Raw genomic sequence first — 16,253 nt, forward strand, 5'->3', positions numbered from 1 at the left:
TAATCATTTATTGAATAGTCTAATTGAATCCTGAATTTATATTCAATATATAAAGCATCCTTGATACGATTCAGATATATTTCATGAATATTTGACATACTCATACAAATCTTTCGAGTATCATTGCGATTCCAAAATGTTATTTTCTAGATATATAGAAAATATTAATGTGAGCGCTCCCTGCATTGGGCCAAAATAATCTTCTTGACAGAAGACCGTTGACTGAAAGGGTGTACAAATTTATTCCAGAAAAGAAATGCATACTACATGTTAATGCATGACATGAACTGATAATCAAATACCAATTACGATAACCTGATAAAACGATGTAAGCAAAAGTGTTTTGGTGATTAGATTTGCAGTCATGAGATGTACAAAATTACAATGGCCAATGTTCATCATTCAGTTCATTATATTATACAATTATACACATCATAATCATGTTCGGAAGTGAATATTCAATCCCCAAACCAAAGTGTCTGGCTGATTCTTTCCTCAGCATATGTGATAGCTGTACTGATTGTTGACAACGAAGGGTCAGAAAGTGTGACATATTTTTCCATGATAAGAAGTTATCAGATGAGATTGTTACTTCTCACATTTTCAAACCAGTTTGAGGTTTTTTTCTTTTTTTTAGTGTGGTAATTTTTCTTTTTTTCTACATTTCAGAGATATACTGTTTTACTGTGTGTATGAAAATTAGAGGAAAACTGCTAATCACATTGTTTGGTTTAGACTTTAAGATAATGAAGTGACTGTTGCCACTTATATGAGATGAGGGCAGATTGGGGCACCCAAGTTGTAAATAGGGAGGCGCTGGTGTTCCTTTGTATCAACTATGCATTTTTCTCTGTGGTGTTGTTATCCTTTATATTATTCTTAGTGATCTTAACAAATACGTCATCAACACAAGAAGATTTGATCACTTCCCTATCTATCATGGCCTCATGTTTTGTATTTGTTGATCTCATTGTGGCTAATTTCTTGGTTCAAACAGTCAACATGAACACAGAAATAAGGTTATTACTTTAAAAGACAACAATTTAGAGGAATGATCGAACAAACTTGAATTACAGATTTGCTCAGATAAAATGATTATACTGTAAAATAAACAATGTGATATTTATTTACAAACTCGTGCTTTTAATCACATCTATATTTCATTCTTCACCTCACCTGTGCACATTCTATGAATTCTATTACTTACACTGTGATATTTGTATTCTAACTAAAATTGTCTCGGCTGTCAAAATGGATAACAGTAAGAGTTCCAGACGTCTCCGACTGACTTCCAGAAATGACCAAGTCGGAATCATGAAATTTTCTTCGGAAACCATTACATGTCAGAATCCGGGTTCAAACGATTCGACGCCTCTGAGCCCTAGTTCGATGTTCACATCTACAGAACTGAAATACATCAAACACAGTTTTATTAATGCCATCTTGTTGTGTCACTGGGATAATATTTTAGGACCAAGACTATATCATTTGTGGAAAATACAAAATGTGTCTCCTCCTCCTGTTGGTGTTCTGAGATTTTTAACTGGGCAGATTTTAAGTGGTGAAATATGTAAAGAATTAGACAGCAACTCTATAGATTTTAAATTTTATGACATGCCTGATAAACTTATTTTAGTTGCAGCTTTTGTATTTTCTGGACAGCTTGATCGTGATGTAGCCATACAATCTGTAGGTTTTGTGATTCCTAATTCTGAGTTGAATCTTTATCTAAAATATCACAATCTGTTACAGCTGTGTTTTAGAAGATTAATCTCTAAATTTAGAATTTTGTTGAATAAGGTAAAATTTTATATTCAGATTTATAAGTTATTGTTAAAACGGCTGATCATCATTTGACAGATTTTGAATACCTTGCAAACTACAATATTGTGAAAGTTGAATCTCTAAAAGGAACATCAGTCCAAAAATGGTTCAGTTCCATTTAGTATTCATAAAGATACAGTGAATTGAATATTCCACAACAATACGAACAAACAAAAGCCAGTTTTGAGTAAAATCCGTTGATGGGCATATTTTCAATCTGATAAAATGTTAAATAATTGATTTGCACACATTTTAGTGTGGATTAAGATATGAAAAATTAGATATTTTCTGAAAAAATGCCAGTGCACACTTTTCATTGTGAAGAGAATGACAATGTACTGCAGAATAATATTAGAATATATATAACCTTTATGTTGTCTAGTCATTCGGCTGAGATGTAAAACCAAGGTGAATCCATTTGTTTGTTGGCAGAAACGTAAAAGAACCATAGACAGTTAAAATTCAATGAAAATTTGACTGAAAAGCTGTTATCTGGCAAAATTCTAAAACAAACCAACAGACCAATATTACAATATTGAATTGACAAATTTTGAAATAAGTATTGTTTAATGGTCGAGAGCGAGACATTAAGTAATATATTGTAACAACATGAGGGCCGTGAGGCCCGAATGTTTTTACAATATATTACGCAATGTCTTAAGCTCGAGACCATTAAGCAACTTAAAATACAGACACTTGCACGTGCTTTGCAATGAAATACGTCACTCGAGTTCAATATTTTACCAAGTTACGCTTGGCACATTGCCCGTACGATTATTTGAAATAATGGTACTCAAACATCAAAGGGTGACGTCACATCTGTATTTTAAGTAATGATATTGTTCACAAAAGCATTCTTAACAAAAAAAATATTTGTTGATTTTTTTTTAATTTGAAGGTATCTCGACCTGAAGATGTTTTAAATAAGTTTTCATCATGGTTAACAATATGTCTAGAAATGTTTTCCTCTCTTACCGAAGCTGGCCTTCCACAACAACCCAGGGTAAGTACAAATCATTTCTAACAGATTAACAAACTGGGTGGGATGTTATGAACGTAAGTTTTATCTCCACTTTCAACAAAGCAGTGCACTTGCTAGTATGAGAGTATGTTTTATCACCTTTCTCAACCTGAAATGAAATGAAATGGGGTTTAACATCCTACTGCTCTGAAACGACTGGGCTAATGAAGACGTGCATACGCCATACAGTGTGCTGTTGTGGAAATTTTGCCCGGACAGCAGCACTGCAGTCTACTCTTACATGTATATCTAATTCCAACTGTCAAGGATTTTCTTATGAGCACATCAATGTGTACATGGGACCTTGTATTATAATATGGGGGGTTGGATGGCCGAATGGTTAGCACATGCGTGCTGTATGATAAGGTCTATCATTGAGTCAACTGGCGTGGTTTCGATTTCCCGGTTATACATGACAAGGAGTTGGGTTGTATGTCCAACGTTGTTGGTTTTCTCCAGGTCCTCTGGTTTCCTCCCACTGCTAAAGACCCCTATGTGCAAGCGGATTATTGAAATAAGATTGAACCATGTGTTAGTCCCGAAATGACCTGGTTTGTGTCGAGTGGACATTAAACCTCATTGCTCTCTCTCTCTCTCGTACTATAACATGAGGGCATGGTTTTGTTTATCAATAGGGACCGACAGACCCAAGCCAGCATCTTGATTTGTTAACTCAACAGGAAATTTGTTGTACATGGACACTTGGTCCTGCATTGAGGAAACTGTTTAAATACTAGGAAGCAAATAAAATATAAAGAATTTGGAACTGTTGGACATGTAAAACTTGTTAATGGACCTGTTAATGTTGAATTCATATCATTTTAGCTATAATTTTTGTTCTAGTTGTCTGAAACAGCCTTCTGTCCACATCACAACTTAGAACCAGATTTTCTCTATAGATGTATAACTTCTCACTTAATGACGTTTGGTAGAAGTTTAGTTGTAGGTAAATTAGCCGAGAGAGTCAATCTTGTAAGTTTGATTTTATTTTTTTTCTCATGGTCCAATAGTGCTCACACAAATATATGAACATTTTCATCGCTATTCGAACTCAATGACTGGCATTCATTATTTGATGTCAGTTAAAACTATGAAATTTAATAAGTTTTTTGTCTGCAAATGGAAATGTTTAATATATTAATTCAATGAAATCAACTAATATTCGAAAATAAATAAACAGATAAGGAAAGTCATTGATATTTGAAAATGCAACAAGTAGAATCTAACATTTATCAGATGGAAGAATGATGTATTTGATGTGATCACTACAGTCCATATCACTTCTATATTGCTACGTTGTAATATTACAAGTTCAGGTACAGATCTTCGGTAAATAACTTGTATAGGAATGGTCGTGGATTTGACGACATGACTGGGTTAATGAAGACGGGCATACACCATGCAGTGTCAATTTGGCTAGACAGCGTCACTACAGCCTACTCTTATTTTAAATTCCAACTGTCAATGTGTACACAGGACCTTTATTTACTACATGTATGTCCCATCCGAACAACTATATGTTGTCCCCTGCAAACCCTCTGTCCCATGCCACTAACCAAGGAGAACCACGTCGGAAAATCCAGATGAACTTATTGGATAAAACTGGGATCAAACACTGGACTTCCCGGTTAGCGAGCCACCGTCTTACTTATTGGAAGATTGTACGTAGATTACGGTCGCCTACTTCAAGTGTCCGCTTCATTTTCTTCTTATTGCTAAAGAGTCCTGGATGGAAGCAAAATAATGATATCAAAATTTACCATAAATTTAGTCTACAATATTGAGCTATGGTTGTATTAAGTGTATGTTAATCCACATTTGTCTCACTGTAAACAAAATTTTCTTTATTTAGTAAGAAAAATTTTGAATTTATTTTCTAGGTGATATCCACATTAGCATTATTTAATACTGACAATGAAAGAGCCACTTCTAGATTAGTAGATGATGATAAACCATGGTCATATCATCATGATCTGTGTGTACAGGGTTTACTCAAGGTAAGTATCAGTTAATATGACGGCACGTCACGCAGGATTTCTCTTGTGAGTCACACCTATTTCCTGTCGTTACTCGATTTCACCGAATTTATGTTTGATTACAAGTTAGGATCAATTGTGCTTCATTTAATTTGTGAAATATTTATATTCTTTTCATTTCATTTAAGTTTATCACACTTTTATACCATGTTTAAGACTGTACTTTTTGCACAGTGGTGGGGTGTTCCATCATGATTAGTTTGAAACGATACTGTTGGTATCACTTGGTATCACTGAAAGAAGGCAAGAAACCGTTGCTTAGTGAAATAGTCTTTCTTAACTGGGTTAAATTGGCAGGTAACTTCAATCCTTGAGGAAGATTCTTCTGAAGATTTGATTTCTGCACAGTCAGTCCAGTCTATGAAAATAAGAAAAAAACAAATTCCATTTAGAAGGAACATTTACGATTTGGGGGCTACTGATTGAACATGTTAAAATGAACCTATAACCAAATTACTGGTTCATTAAAATACTTCAAATTGCAATAAACTTTAGCCCTTTGAATAACTGACTTTATTTCTGCTCCCTTGGTCCATTCTATGAAAACAATGAGTACAATATTATGAGATAACTAGTAGCAACATTCACCAATCATGGGCTGCTCCTTGAACATTCGATCCCTGCATTGGCCGAGAAAGTTCATCCAGATTTTCCGGCGTGGTTTCCCTTTGTCAGTGATGCAGGACGGAGGGCCTGACAAGGACAGCTGTCTAGTCGTTCGGATGGGATGAAAAACCTAGGTCCCGTAAAAGATCCCTTGTCAGTTGGAATTTGATATAAGAGTAGGCCGTAGAGCCGCTGCCCGGGCAAAATTTCCCTCATAGCACACTGTATGGCGTATGCCCGTCTTCATTAGCCCAGTTTATGAGCAGAACAGTAGGATGTTAAACCTCATTTCATTTCCTTGAACATGATAAGATGAACCTTATAATAACCAAATTATGGATATTGTAAAACACTCCAAATTATTTCAGAGTCACCACGGTGCTATAACACTTCCTATACGAGAAATATTATGTAGTCGTTATCCTACTACTATAATAGATGTACAGAATCGAGACGTTAAACATTCACCATACTGTTACGGACATGATGTTAAAAACTTTCAAGTTTTACGAGATGAACTATTATATTTACATCAAAATAACATGGATGAACCTGATATGAGCAACAGGTATGTAAAGTTATTAAATTGTTGTTCTCTGTTGTCCAGGGCTAGAATAAAGACATCACACATCAAAAGCCATAAATTTTGTTATCGAAATAAATTGTCTGTTAAAAAACCCTTGCTTTGAAACTTTTTCATAAGGATTTTAAAGGTACTTTTCCACGTACTGTGTGATTTGATGATATATCTGGACTAAAAACATATTCAAACTAATTAATCTATCAAAAATTTGCGTCCAATCCCTCTCAAACCTTTGTATACGCGGGGAGATTCCTCAATCTATAAATCGCGGGGAGATTCCTCAAGCTATAAATAAACTGATGTTAGAGGCCATGTCTGTCATCTTGCTGCTTTGAGTGTGGGCCCATTTTTCATAATGTATTTTTCAGTACTTTCTGACCATTTACCATACATATTGAGGCCTAAGTAAATTCCTAATTATTTTCTGTCAACTTCTTTTCCCGCCGTTTAATTGCAGAGTCTTTTGCACATTGACACCCCTAAATGTTCCCAAAACCTAACCATTTGATCAAGAAATAACAACTGCTACTTCAGTCAAGTTAGCAGACAATAAGCTGGCAGACAACAGTCGGGTTGCCAGTTAGTGATTCCCTGACATTTTTGACCAGTGCTTGCCCCATGGGTGTTTTTCGGGTAATCCAGTATTTTTCTAGTAAGACTGAGTGTCTTTACCTTCCATATAATATACCGGTACTAAATTTGCCTTTTACTGGAAATAACCACCCAATAAATTTGTGTTCTACACTTTATGTTTCAGCGTGTTTCAGAAAGTTCATCACAGCTCATATTTAGTTTCAACTCTTATAGATGAAGTAAGTTTAAACAGACAATATGTTAGATGGACAAAATCAAATATCATTATTTAAACGACAGACAAAATAAATATTATTATATTGCAGTTATGGTGCAATCTCAGTGATAGCATCTCATATATATGCAGGACAAAGTATCTAGACCAATGTCATTAATTGAGTGTTGATATCACTTTGATACTCAAGAATTAAGCTTTTCAACTTAATATGGCGATTCTTGAAATGCAATAATTTTACTTCCAATGCAAAGATATTCACTAAATGTTGACTTCTATCCTTATATTCTTAAAGATGCATTATGTAAGAGCTAAAAGTTCCTATTGCAGATCTTTATTTTGGCTTCAATTGTTATATAAACTATTATTTAGTCATTTATTAACATGGCAAACCAATAATCAACCCTCTAGGGCATCGGGTGGCAGAGATTTAAATGGATAAGAGCGAAGTAAGACTTGAAAATTTAATCATAAAGTGGATATTCGAGACTTAGTCTTGCTTGTCCAGTACTGTTGCTATGATAATAAACAATCAATGCAACATCTACTAACACTCATTACTTCACTCAGAATAAAGTAATTTGAATGAAATTTTCAATATATTCATTTTTCATTATCTATTTTTGAACTGTTATAGCATGAACGTCCGGCTCTTTATCTAAATCTTACTTAATGCATCTTTAATAAGTGTCTGCCCTTACATTAATGCTGTCTGTGCATATTTTATTAAATGCAATCTGTTTGGTTGATCATTTAATTTGCAATAACTGGTTGAGTGATTTTGATAAAAACTACACTACATGAGTCTCCCACATAAATGCCATTTGTGCATATTTCATTGCCCTATCTGTTTGGGAAGGGTGTTACATTCACTGATATCTATCCATCCTCTGAAAATCCTATTTCTGATGCCTCAGTGACTCACTAACCATAAGATAGCAGGTTTGATTCCAGTTTTGGCCGAGAAACAATCTAATTAAAATATAGATCTATATTTCGTTTCGTTTCGTTTTTTATACCTTCGATCGCCTACACTACATGTAGATCTAACAAGTTATAGTGGGAGTTCACGTTCTATGAAGTCAGGTACCAAGCAAGCGACATTTGACCCAATTACGTCAGTCATTCGATTAACCAATGAGCGACCGCCATGTATTTTTTATCTACTTTTGCTTTGTTTTGATTTCTATTGTCGCTAATGTCTACCCACAGTTCCGCGCAAAAAAGGTCAAACGCTCGATTCGACAGACCATTTGATTGGCTGACCCCTCATTTCAAGCAGAACACGAGTTAAATAACAACGCTTCCAGATCCAAGTGTAGTAAAGACAAGTAAAAACGAAATTTTGAACTATAAAAACGAAATGTAATTGGATCTGTGTTTTAATCAGATTGGCCGAGAAAGTTCCTCAGAATTTTCCAGTTGATTTTCCTTTCATCTTAGTGGTGCAGACAGAGGGCCCTCTAAGGAACAGTGCCTATTTGTTCAAATGTGACGAAAAGCCAAGATACTGTGTACACTTTGGTTTGCACGTAAAAGAACCCTTGGCAGTTGGATCCAATAAAGAGTAGATGAAAACGTGGCTGTCCAGAACAAAATTTCATTTCATTTACCTATTAACTGCTAAAATATTGGGTAGTTATCATAGATAGCTGATTTTGTATTTTGTAGATTTCGAAGTTATCTGCAGATTGTGGTATCCGTGTGGCACATGTTCAACAGTTTATGCGACTGTTAAATAGAAGAGCCTTTTCTCTAATTAATTATGTGGAGACAGAAACGTAAGAAATATTCTGAGTTATTTACAGATAAGTCACAGATAAGCAAATTAAAATCCTCATTTGTGATGTAGGATCAAAAAATCCTGAGCACCTGTAATAACAGGTCCTAGTAAATAATATCCCTCAGCAGTTTGAATTTGATGAAGAATAGACAGTAGGATTGCTGCCTGGGCAAACTTTTCCTTCCATCTCAGAAAAAAAGAAAATTCATACCCCTTGGTCCAATTCTTAATATTAAGATATTAAACACAATTTTATATTGAATATCAAAAGAAACTATACCATAAATTTGTGTCTTGAAAAAAATTAATGTAATTGGGTGCCAAATTGTTTAGAAACGGATTTACCTATAGGCTTGGCAGACTGAGGCCTAGGGCCTAAAGGGCCTCTGGCCAATGTGTCTTAACATATTTTACACTGATCTAAGCCTTTCATAAACATTCATCCTCATCGATTTGGCTCAATTGTGTTTAGAACACCCTTTCATCATCCTATAGTTGTAAAGGTGGGGAAGTGGGTGGGGCCTCATAAGTGGAGTAGTCTAGGGCCACTCTTTATTAAATTCGACACTGAGTGAAAAACTTAACAAAAATCCAAACACTGACCTACTTATGGTGTTCGCTAAACTGCTTATAAAGCACTAAACGATTTGTACAACTTGTTTGTCTAATATTGACTCAGTCAAATTTGATATTGTAATTGGCAATGACTAGTGTTTGTAATTACATTATATGCCAATTGTTCAGTACACACAGGAGATCAAACATCTAGCTTGTAAACTGTTTCAATGGCATTTAGTAATTGAACTGGAGTATACAGTTCACAATTCTATGGAATACAATTACTGCTTATTACTGAGCTACGTTTCGACTAGGCTTCTCTAGTCATTATCAAGCAATGATAAAATATAAAATTATTAGCTTGTAATATTAAATGTACTATTAACACCAGAACACTTTTCATTTTCACTTACCCTTAATTTTGATTATCAGTTTCTGATTATAATATATGGTTTAGAGTTTGTTGTTTACATATATTAAATATTAGTAATTATTTATTATCTAGAGTTGTTGTTTACATATATTATATATATATATATATATATATATTATTTTTAGGTTAAAGGGATCCATATCACTTAAAGGTGGTCTGAAGAAATTACGTCAGGATTTATCACTTATTAAAGATGGAGATTTTAGGATTATTCTTGCCACAGCTGAAAAATGTAAACCAGGCATTTATCATTTCTTACTTGGTGAAGGCAAACATGTTGATTTTGTTGCGCCTATGGGTGAGATTATATGAACTTGACAGTTCCTTACAATTGCTTTGTTTCTGTTTAGTTTAATGGTTTAATTTTGTTTTTAGAGTTGTCATTATATAATTAACACATGTACATGTATGTACAGCGGACTGTAATCGAAAAAGTGAAACGTTTATGTTTTCAGATGTCTCTAACTATATTATTATTACATTTATTTGGAATATTTAATTTTCTTCAAGTAAAGAAGCTATTGCAAACTGAAACAAGTCAACATGGATGTATGTTGAAACGTGGGATTTCAGTCTACAAAACATGTCTCGACGGCATAACAAAATATCTCGACCACAACCATGACAGTTGAAACATATTCGTTGTGCTTAATTAAAGATATATTATGTAAGATTTAGATAAAGAGCTGACAAGTCTTGCTATAATAGCTCAAACATTTCATTCAAATTACTTCATTCAGAGCCAAGTTATAACTGCTTGTAATTTTCACAAGATGTGTGCATTGTGGTAACCAGGGCACTAGTATATTCGAGACTTAGCCTCGCTTTCCCATTTTTAAATTAAATTTTTAAATGGCGAACCGTTCTAATCTAGTTAAATTCTCGAGTATCCGTATCTGATGCCATCGAGAGTTGATTATGGTCTTGTGTTGTTAATAAATGTCTAATTAATAGTTTATATAACATTTCAGGCCTAAAGAAAGACCTGCAATAGACAGATTTAGCTCTTGCATAATGTATGCTTAATCACAATTCTACTCAAACTACCTGGGTAGTCGAGACTGACAGAACTGTGAAGGGACTGACAGAACTGTGACATGACTGGATTCCCCGTCACTCGTTTGCAATTCTGTCAGTTAGAGTAGTTCTGGACTGACAAACAAACATTCCCTTGGAGAACAAAAGTGTATTAAATTAATGTGTTTGGTAGATTTCATTTTGACAGGTATTTCTCAATTGACAGATTGAATGCTCACTTCCTAATAAAAATGAGTTTATTTATTTATTGCACCTAATGGCCATCTTGGGCAACATATTTATTTAGGAGAAATAGTATTATTATATGGATAAATGACAGTGTATATCAAACTTTCAAAATAAGGTCATATAAAAAAAATATTCTGTTTCTCAGATAAAAAACGCCAAAAAAAACACAAAAATAAAAGCCTTCCTCCTGCATTAGATTTTTGGTACGGATTGTCTGAAAACCAGAATATTATTTTTGCATGGCTTAACCTTTAAAAATGTCCTTCTTCAGGTTGACCCCTTTCAGAGTTACTTTCGTTTTTGGTTGACTTGGCAGCCAAATTTATTTTTTATCTTAATTTCAAATCAAACATTTATTTGTTTGAAAACAGGGTTACATAACCCATTTAATTAATTTTATTCTTCCGTTATTAGAGTGACTTGATAATCGAGATGATCACATACCCCTACAACTTTGGCAAGTGTATAAATATGGTTATCCAGGCACTTACACATACTGGAATTTGGTAACTCATAGCCAAACCTACAAGTAAACTGAAAGTTTGCATTTCTTCGAATTAGTATCACTGAGCTTTAGATATACTATTCAAAAAAAGTAGGGGATATTTGATTTTGGGGGCATAATACTAAAATATGCAAATGACTACGAAAAAAGTCACTATAGAACCTAACAGAAGAAACATTTCCAGTTACATGTGACGCCCAAACGCACCAATAGCTACCGCATGGAATGCAGGTGATGCTTGGGATCATCATGGGGGTCCAACCCAAGATTTGCACGACTCTGACTTTGAATGTTACAGTCATTGTGGCATTGAATTCCAGGGTGGAAACATCAGTTTAATTGTTTTAGTGACCAGAAAACAAATTTTGATATGCGTCGGCTTACCCAAAATGAAAGGTTACGTGCCCTTGGCATGCTACAGATCGGCACAACACAGGCGGTTGTGGCGCGGACGATGAATGTTTCTCAGTCTATCATAAGCAGGCTATGGTCCAGATACCGTGATACAGAATCTGTACAGGACAGACCACGCTCAGGTCAACCAAGGGCGACAACTCAAGCCCAGGATCGATTTATCCGTACCTTGGCCTTGAGAAATCGTGTCATCACAGCAAATCAGATCAGCGCTCGTCTTCAAACAGACACTGGTGTGAGAGTGAGTGGCCAGACGATTCGGAATCGACTGCATAGGGGTCACCTTCGCGCCCGACGTCCTCGCGTGATCCCTTGTTTGAGAGATCATCACATTCAGGCAAGACGTCGTTGGTGTAGGGATCGTCAACACTGGGATAATCGACGCTGGAGCAATGTGATGTTTTCAGATGAGTTAAGGTTCACTGTTGATTTTTTGGACAGACGTAGGAGGGTGTGGCGTCGTCGAAACGAGCGCTTCCAAGACGTTAACGTCATCAGACATGATCGATTTGGGGGTGGTTCTGTTATGGTGTGGGGAGGCATCACTGTTGCTGGAAGAACGGCTTTACATGTTGTTGCAGGGCGTGTTACAGGCCAGTACTACCGGGACAACATCTTGGCAGTCCATGTTGTGCCGTTCGCACGACATCATGGCCGCCGTTTCATTTTCCAGGATGACAACGCAAGATGTCACAGGGCCAGGATCGTTACAGGTTACCTCCAACAACAGAACATCACCACATTACCTTGGCCAGCACTGAGTCCCGACCTCTCCCCCATCGAGCATGTCTGGGACATGCTTGGACAGAGGTTACGTCAACGTCAACAACGTCCTGCCAATGTCCAAGAACTTGCTGCTGCGTTGCAACAGGAATGGGACAATCTGGACCAAAATGACCATAGACGTCTCATTAGGAGTATGCCACGTCGGATCAATGCTTGTTTGGCAAACAGAGGAGGATTTACCCGTTACTGACTTGGTTGTGATGCTGTGGTAACTTTGCTGTTTGACCCCGGGTATCATTTTACCCTTATAATGGTCAGTCTGTGCCTTACTTAGTCTAACGATCATTTGGAATAAATCGATGAATGTGAACTTCATTTCATTTTGTCATTTGTTTCTTCGTCAGTTTCATTAGGTGACTTTAATAACACTTAAAAATCAAATATCCCCTACTTTTTTTGAATAGTATAGTTGTGCAGGACCTGGGATAAAGGTTTGAATATCTGGGATCGCTCCTTTATAAATGTTAAGTATTTTTTTGTTAACTACCTTGCACAGAAAACACTAATTGATTTACACATCCTACTTGATTTTAGTTATTTTGAATTGTATATTTATTTATGGTATAGTTGAGTTGACTTTGTTTTAAATATAATTAAATGTAACATTATTATGAATTTCTCTACTTCCATATTGTTTCAATGGTATGTAGTATTTGAACTGAAACTGAGTTATTTTTCAACTAAAATTCTTAAGTCTCTATTAAATAATCCTGCAATGGCATTTAGTAATTGAACTGAAAATATATAGGAAACAATCCCATGGAATACAATTGCTGTTTACTATTGAGATAGGATTCTGTAGTCTTTATTAACCAATGCTGTAATAGCATTTAGTAAAATAGAAATACACAGGACACAATCCTATGGAATACAATTACTATAGATGCTAAAGGATTCAATTAGGATTCTCTTGTCTTTATTAAGCAATGCAGTAATGGCATTTACAATGTAGTACAATAAAAATACACAGGACACAATTCTATGGAATACAATTACTATTTACTACAATAGGATTCAATTACCAAAGGATTCAACTAGGACACAATTCTATGGAATACAATTACTATTGACTACTAAAGGATTCAACTAGGACACAATTCTATGGAATACAATTACTATTGACTACTAAAGGATTCAACCAGGATTCTCTACTCTTTATTAAACATTGCTGCAATGACATTTAGTAAAACAGAATTACATAGGGCACAATTTCATGGAATACAATTACTGTTTACTACTGATTTAACAAGGATTTTCTAGTCTTGATCAATCTTTGCTGCAATGACATTTAGTAATTGATCGAACTGGAAATACATAATACATTATTATTTTCTATAGAATTGTGTCCATGTATAATATACATCTGCTGTTAAAAGACTATTTTAAGATGTATGAAAGAATAGTGGGTGATCTCACTGAATAGCTAAAAGCTTTTTTTAACAACTTGCCAGAGAAATTTAATGTAGAAGTTTAATATGGTTGAGATTGGTATTGAGTATTTATTGTGATTTGTATAAATGACGATTATTTATAAAAATATGAAGTGTAATGAATCCGTATATAATAAACTATGTCATTTAATGATACATGTATATATTCAGTTCGTTATATTTACGATAACCTTGCCCTAGTGGGATAACCTTGCCATAGTAGTGTACGAACTGTACGGACATTCATTATTTAAAGCTTCTTCAGTCTTACAGAAATTAATAGTGATGTTGGAACTGAATTATTTTATTTTTGGTTGGCATTTCTCTTCCCAAATTCCTGTTTTGGGTGATAATAAAGTAATAAGTAGTGATAATACTAAAGGCTATTGGTCTGTTGGCATTCTGTTACACTTGTATTAAACTTGTATTACACTTATTGTAATACTAAAATATCATTGCCAGTTTTGAAAAACACAATTTCACCTGTTTCAAGGGGATCCGTACATTATACTGTACACAGAGCCAGAAATAGCCCGAAGTCCACTGGCTGCATCACTCCAAGATGGCAGCTGATCAATTGTATTTGGACAATTCAGAACAAGCATCATCTGTAACTGGTACTCGGTGGAATTTCTCTAGGTCATTACACAGTCACGGTGACAAATTAATTAGATTGCAATATTAACTTTTTATTCTGTTTGAATTAAATTTCTAAACAATTTCTTCAATTCATTAAGAAATAGATTAATAGTATATGGCCACAAAAACTGTTTGAAAATAAAATAAGTGTGTATGCAGGGGCGGATCGGGCGATCATCGCCCGAAGGGCCGGTCGGACAAAAAATGAAAAAAAAGAAAACTTTGTCCAATTCGTCTAAAAAACCTTTTCTGCTAAACATTATATGCGGGGGGGGGGGGGGGGGTATTGGACCGGCCATGGAGCGATGATGATCATGTTGTATGTGGCCGATGGCTTTAACGGGCCGCGACGCCATCACTGGAGTCTGGAATGGGTTGGTATAATAGACTTTCTGGGCTGGATGTGGGCCGGAATGGTCAAAATTTTCTCAACTACATGTAGTCCCATTTTTTAACCAGTTAAATACTCTTGACTCTTGACGATACTGGGGGGTTGGATGGCCGAATGGTTAGCACGTGCGTGCTGTATCATACGGCCTGTCATTGAGTCAACTGGCGTGGTTTCGAATCCCCGGTTGTACGTGACAAGGAGTAGGGTCGCCTGTCCAATCTCGTGGGTTTTCTCCGGTTTCCTCCCACTGCTAAAGACCTCTACGCGCAAGCGAATTATTGAAATAAAATCAAACCATATGTTAGTCCCGAAATGACCTAGTTTGTGTCGAGTGGACGTTAAACCCCATTTCTCTCTCTCTCTCTCTCTCTCTCTCTTGACGATACAATGATAATACCACACTGATCCGCAGTGAATATTTGCTTGGCCGCGACAATCACTGATAAGGATGACATTGATGCGGCTTAATGAGCTAGAAATATTAACTTTTTTCCTGCGACAAATTAAATTCTAAAACATTTTTTGTATATATTGGAAAAATAAATAAAGGCGTTTGACGTATTTGTAGTTAAAAATTATTTCCGATTTAGTGTAAATGGGTATTAAAATGACTAAAATGCAGCATTCTCTCCGAAGCAGTTATGTCTTATGTAAACAATGCACGCGCCATTCAGCCAATGATTCACACCGCGTGCTGTGACAGCACGTGTTAAGGCAGTCATCTATGACAGAGATATTATACGAGACTCGTAATTCTCTGTGAAACAGATTGTGATAATACGTTAATTAATAATATGACGATATGATAATTTGACAGGTTGATGGTTGTAAATTATTTGCAGGTCGGGGTTTTGGCCTAAATTAATCGATTTATGAGATATATTATTTGGCAGAGATTATAATCAGATATGCCACCAAATCGCATATTTGGGGTTCATTTTTCAAAATTTTCCCGGGGGAGAGCCGCAGGACCCCCCGTCCGGGCTCAGCGGTCAGTAAAAGGGGCCGCTCCGACACGGGAGCCCGGGCCGGTTCCCGGCCCCAATCCGTCCCTGTGTGTATGTCGGAATTTGATCCAATTCCAATGTCCATAACATTTTGAGTTGCATACATTTGGATAGATAATCTGTCGTACAACAGAAATGATGCTGAAGTAAATTTGGGCTATCA

The 16,253-nt window shown here is 35.7% G+C and overlaps 1 protein-coding gene across 1 annotated transcript; it reads left to right on the forward strand.

The window, feature by feature from the left end:
* Window positions 1-198: 198 nt before the first annotated feature.
* Window positions 199-11,492, forward strand: LOC126818619 (guanine nucleotide exchange factor C9orf72). Its single transcript, XM_050546134.1, has 9 exons — window positions 199-328; window positions 670-1,800; window positions 2,723-2,827; window positions 3,689-3,817; window positions 4,726-4,842; window positions 5,856-6,055; window positions 6,828-6,882; window positions 8,550-8,659; window positions 9,778-11,492. Exons 2-9 carry the CDS (start codon window positions 1,252-1,254, stop codon window positions 9,962-9,964), a joined length of 1,452 nt encoding a protein of 483 aa, XP_050402091.1. The 5' UTR covers window positions 199-328; window positions 670-1,251; the 3' UTR covers window positions 9,965-11,492.
* Window positions 11,493-16,253: the final 4,761 nt, after the last annotated feature.

This window comes from Patella vulgata, chromosome 4 (assembly GCF_932274485.2).
Source record: "Patella vulgata chromosome 4, xgPatVulg1.2, whole genome shotgun sequence".
In the NCBI taxonomy this organism is placed as follows: Eukaryota; Metazoa; Mollusca; class Gastropoda; family Patellidae; genus Patella; species Patella vulgata.

Excerpts from the sequence above, each read along its gene's own strand:
- LOC126818619 (XM_050546134.1), top strand. The coding sequence starts at position 1,252 with ATGGATAACAGTAAGAGTTCCAGACGTCTCCGACTGACTTCCAGAAAT. Across the intron at positions 4,843-5,855 it reads GTGTACAGGGTTTACTCAAG|AGTCACCACGGTGCTATAAC; the intron begins GTAAGTATCAGT and ends AAATTATTTCAG. Across the intron at positions 6,883-8,549 it reads TTTCAACTCTTATAGATGAA|ATTTCGAAGTTATCTGCAGA; the intron begins GTAAGTTTAAAC and ends TGTATTTTGTAG.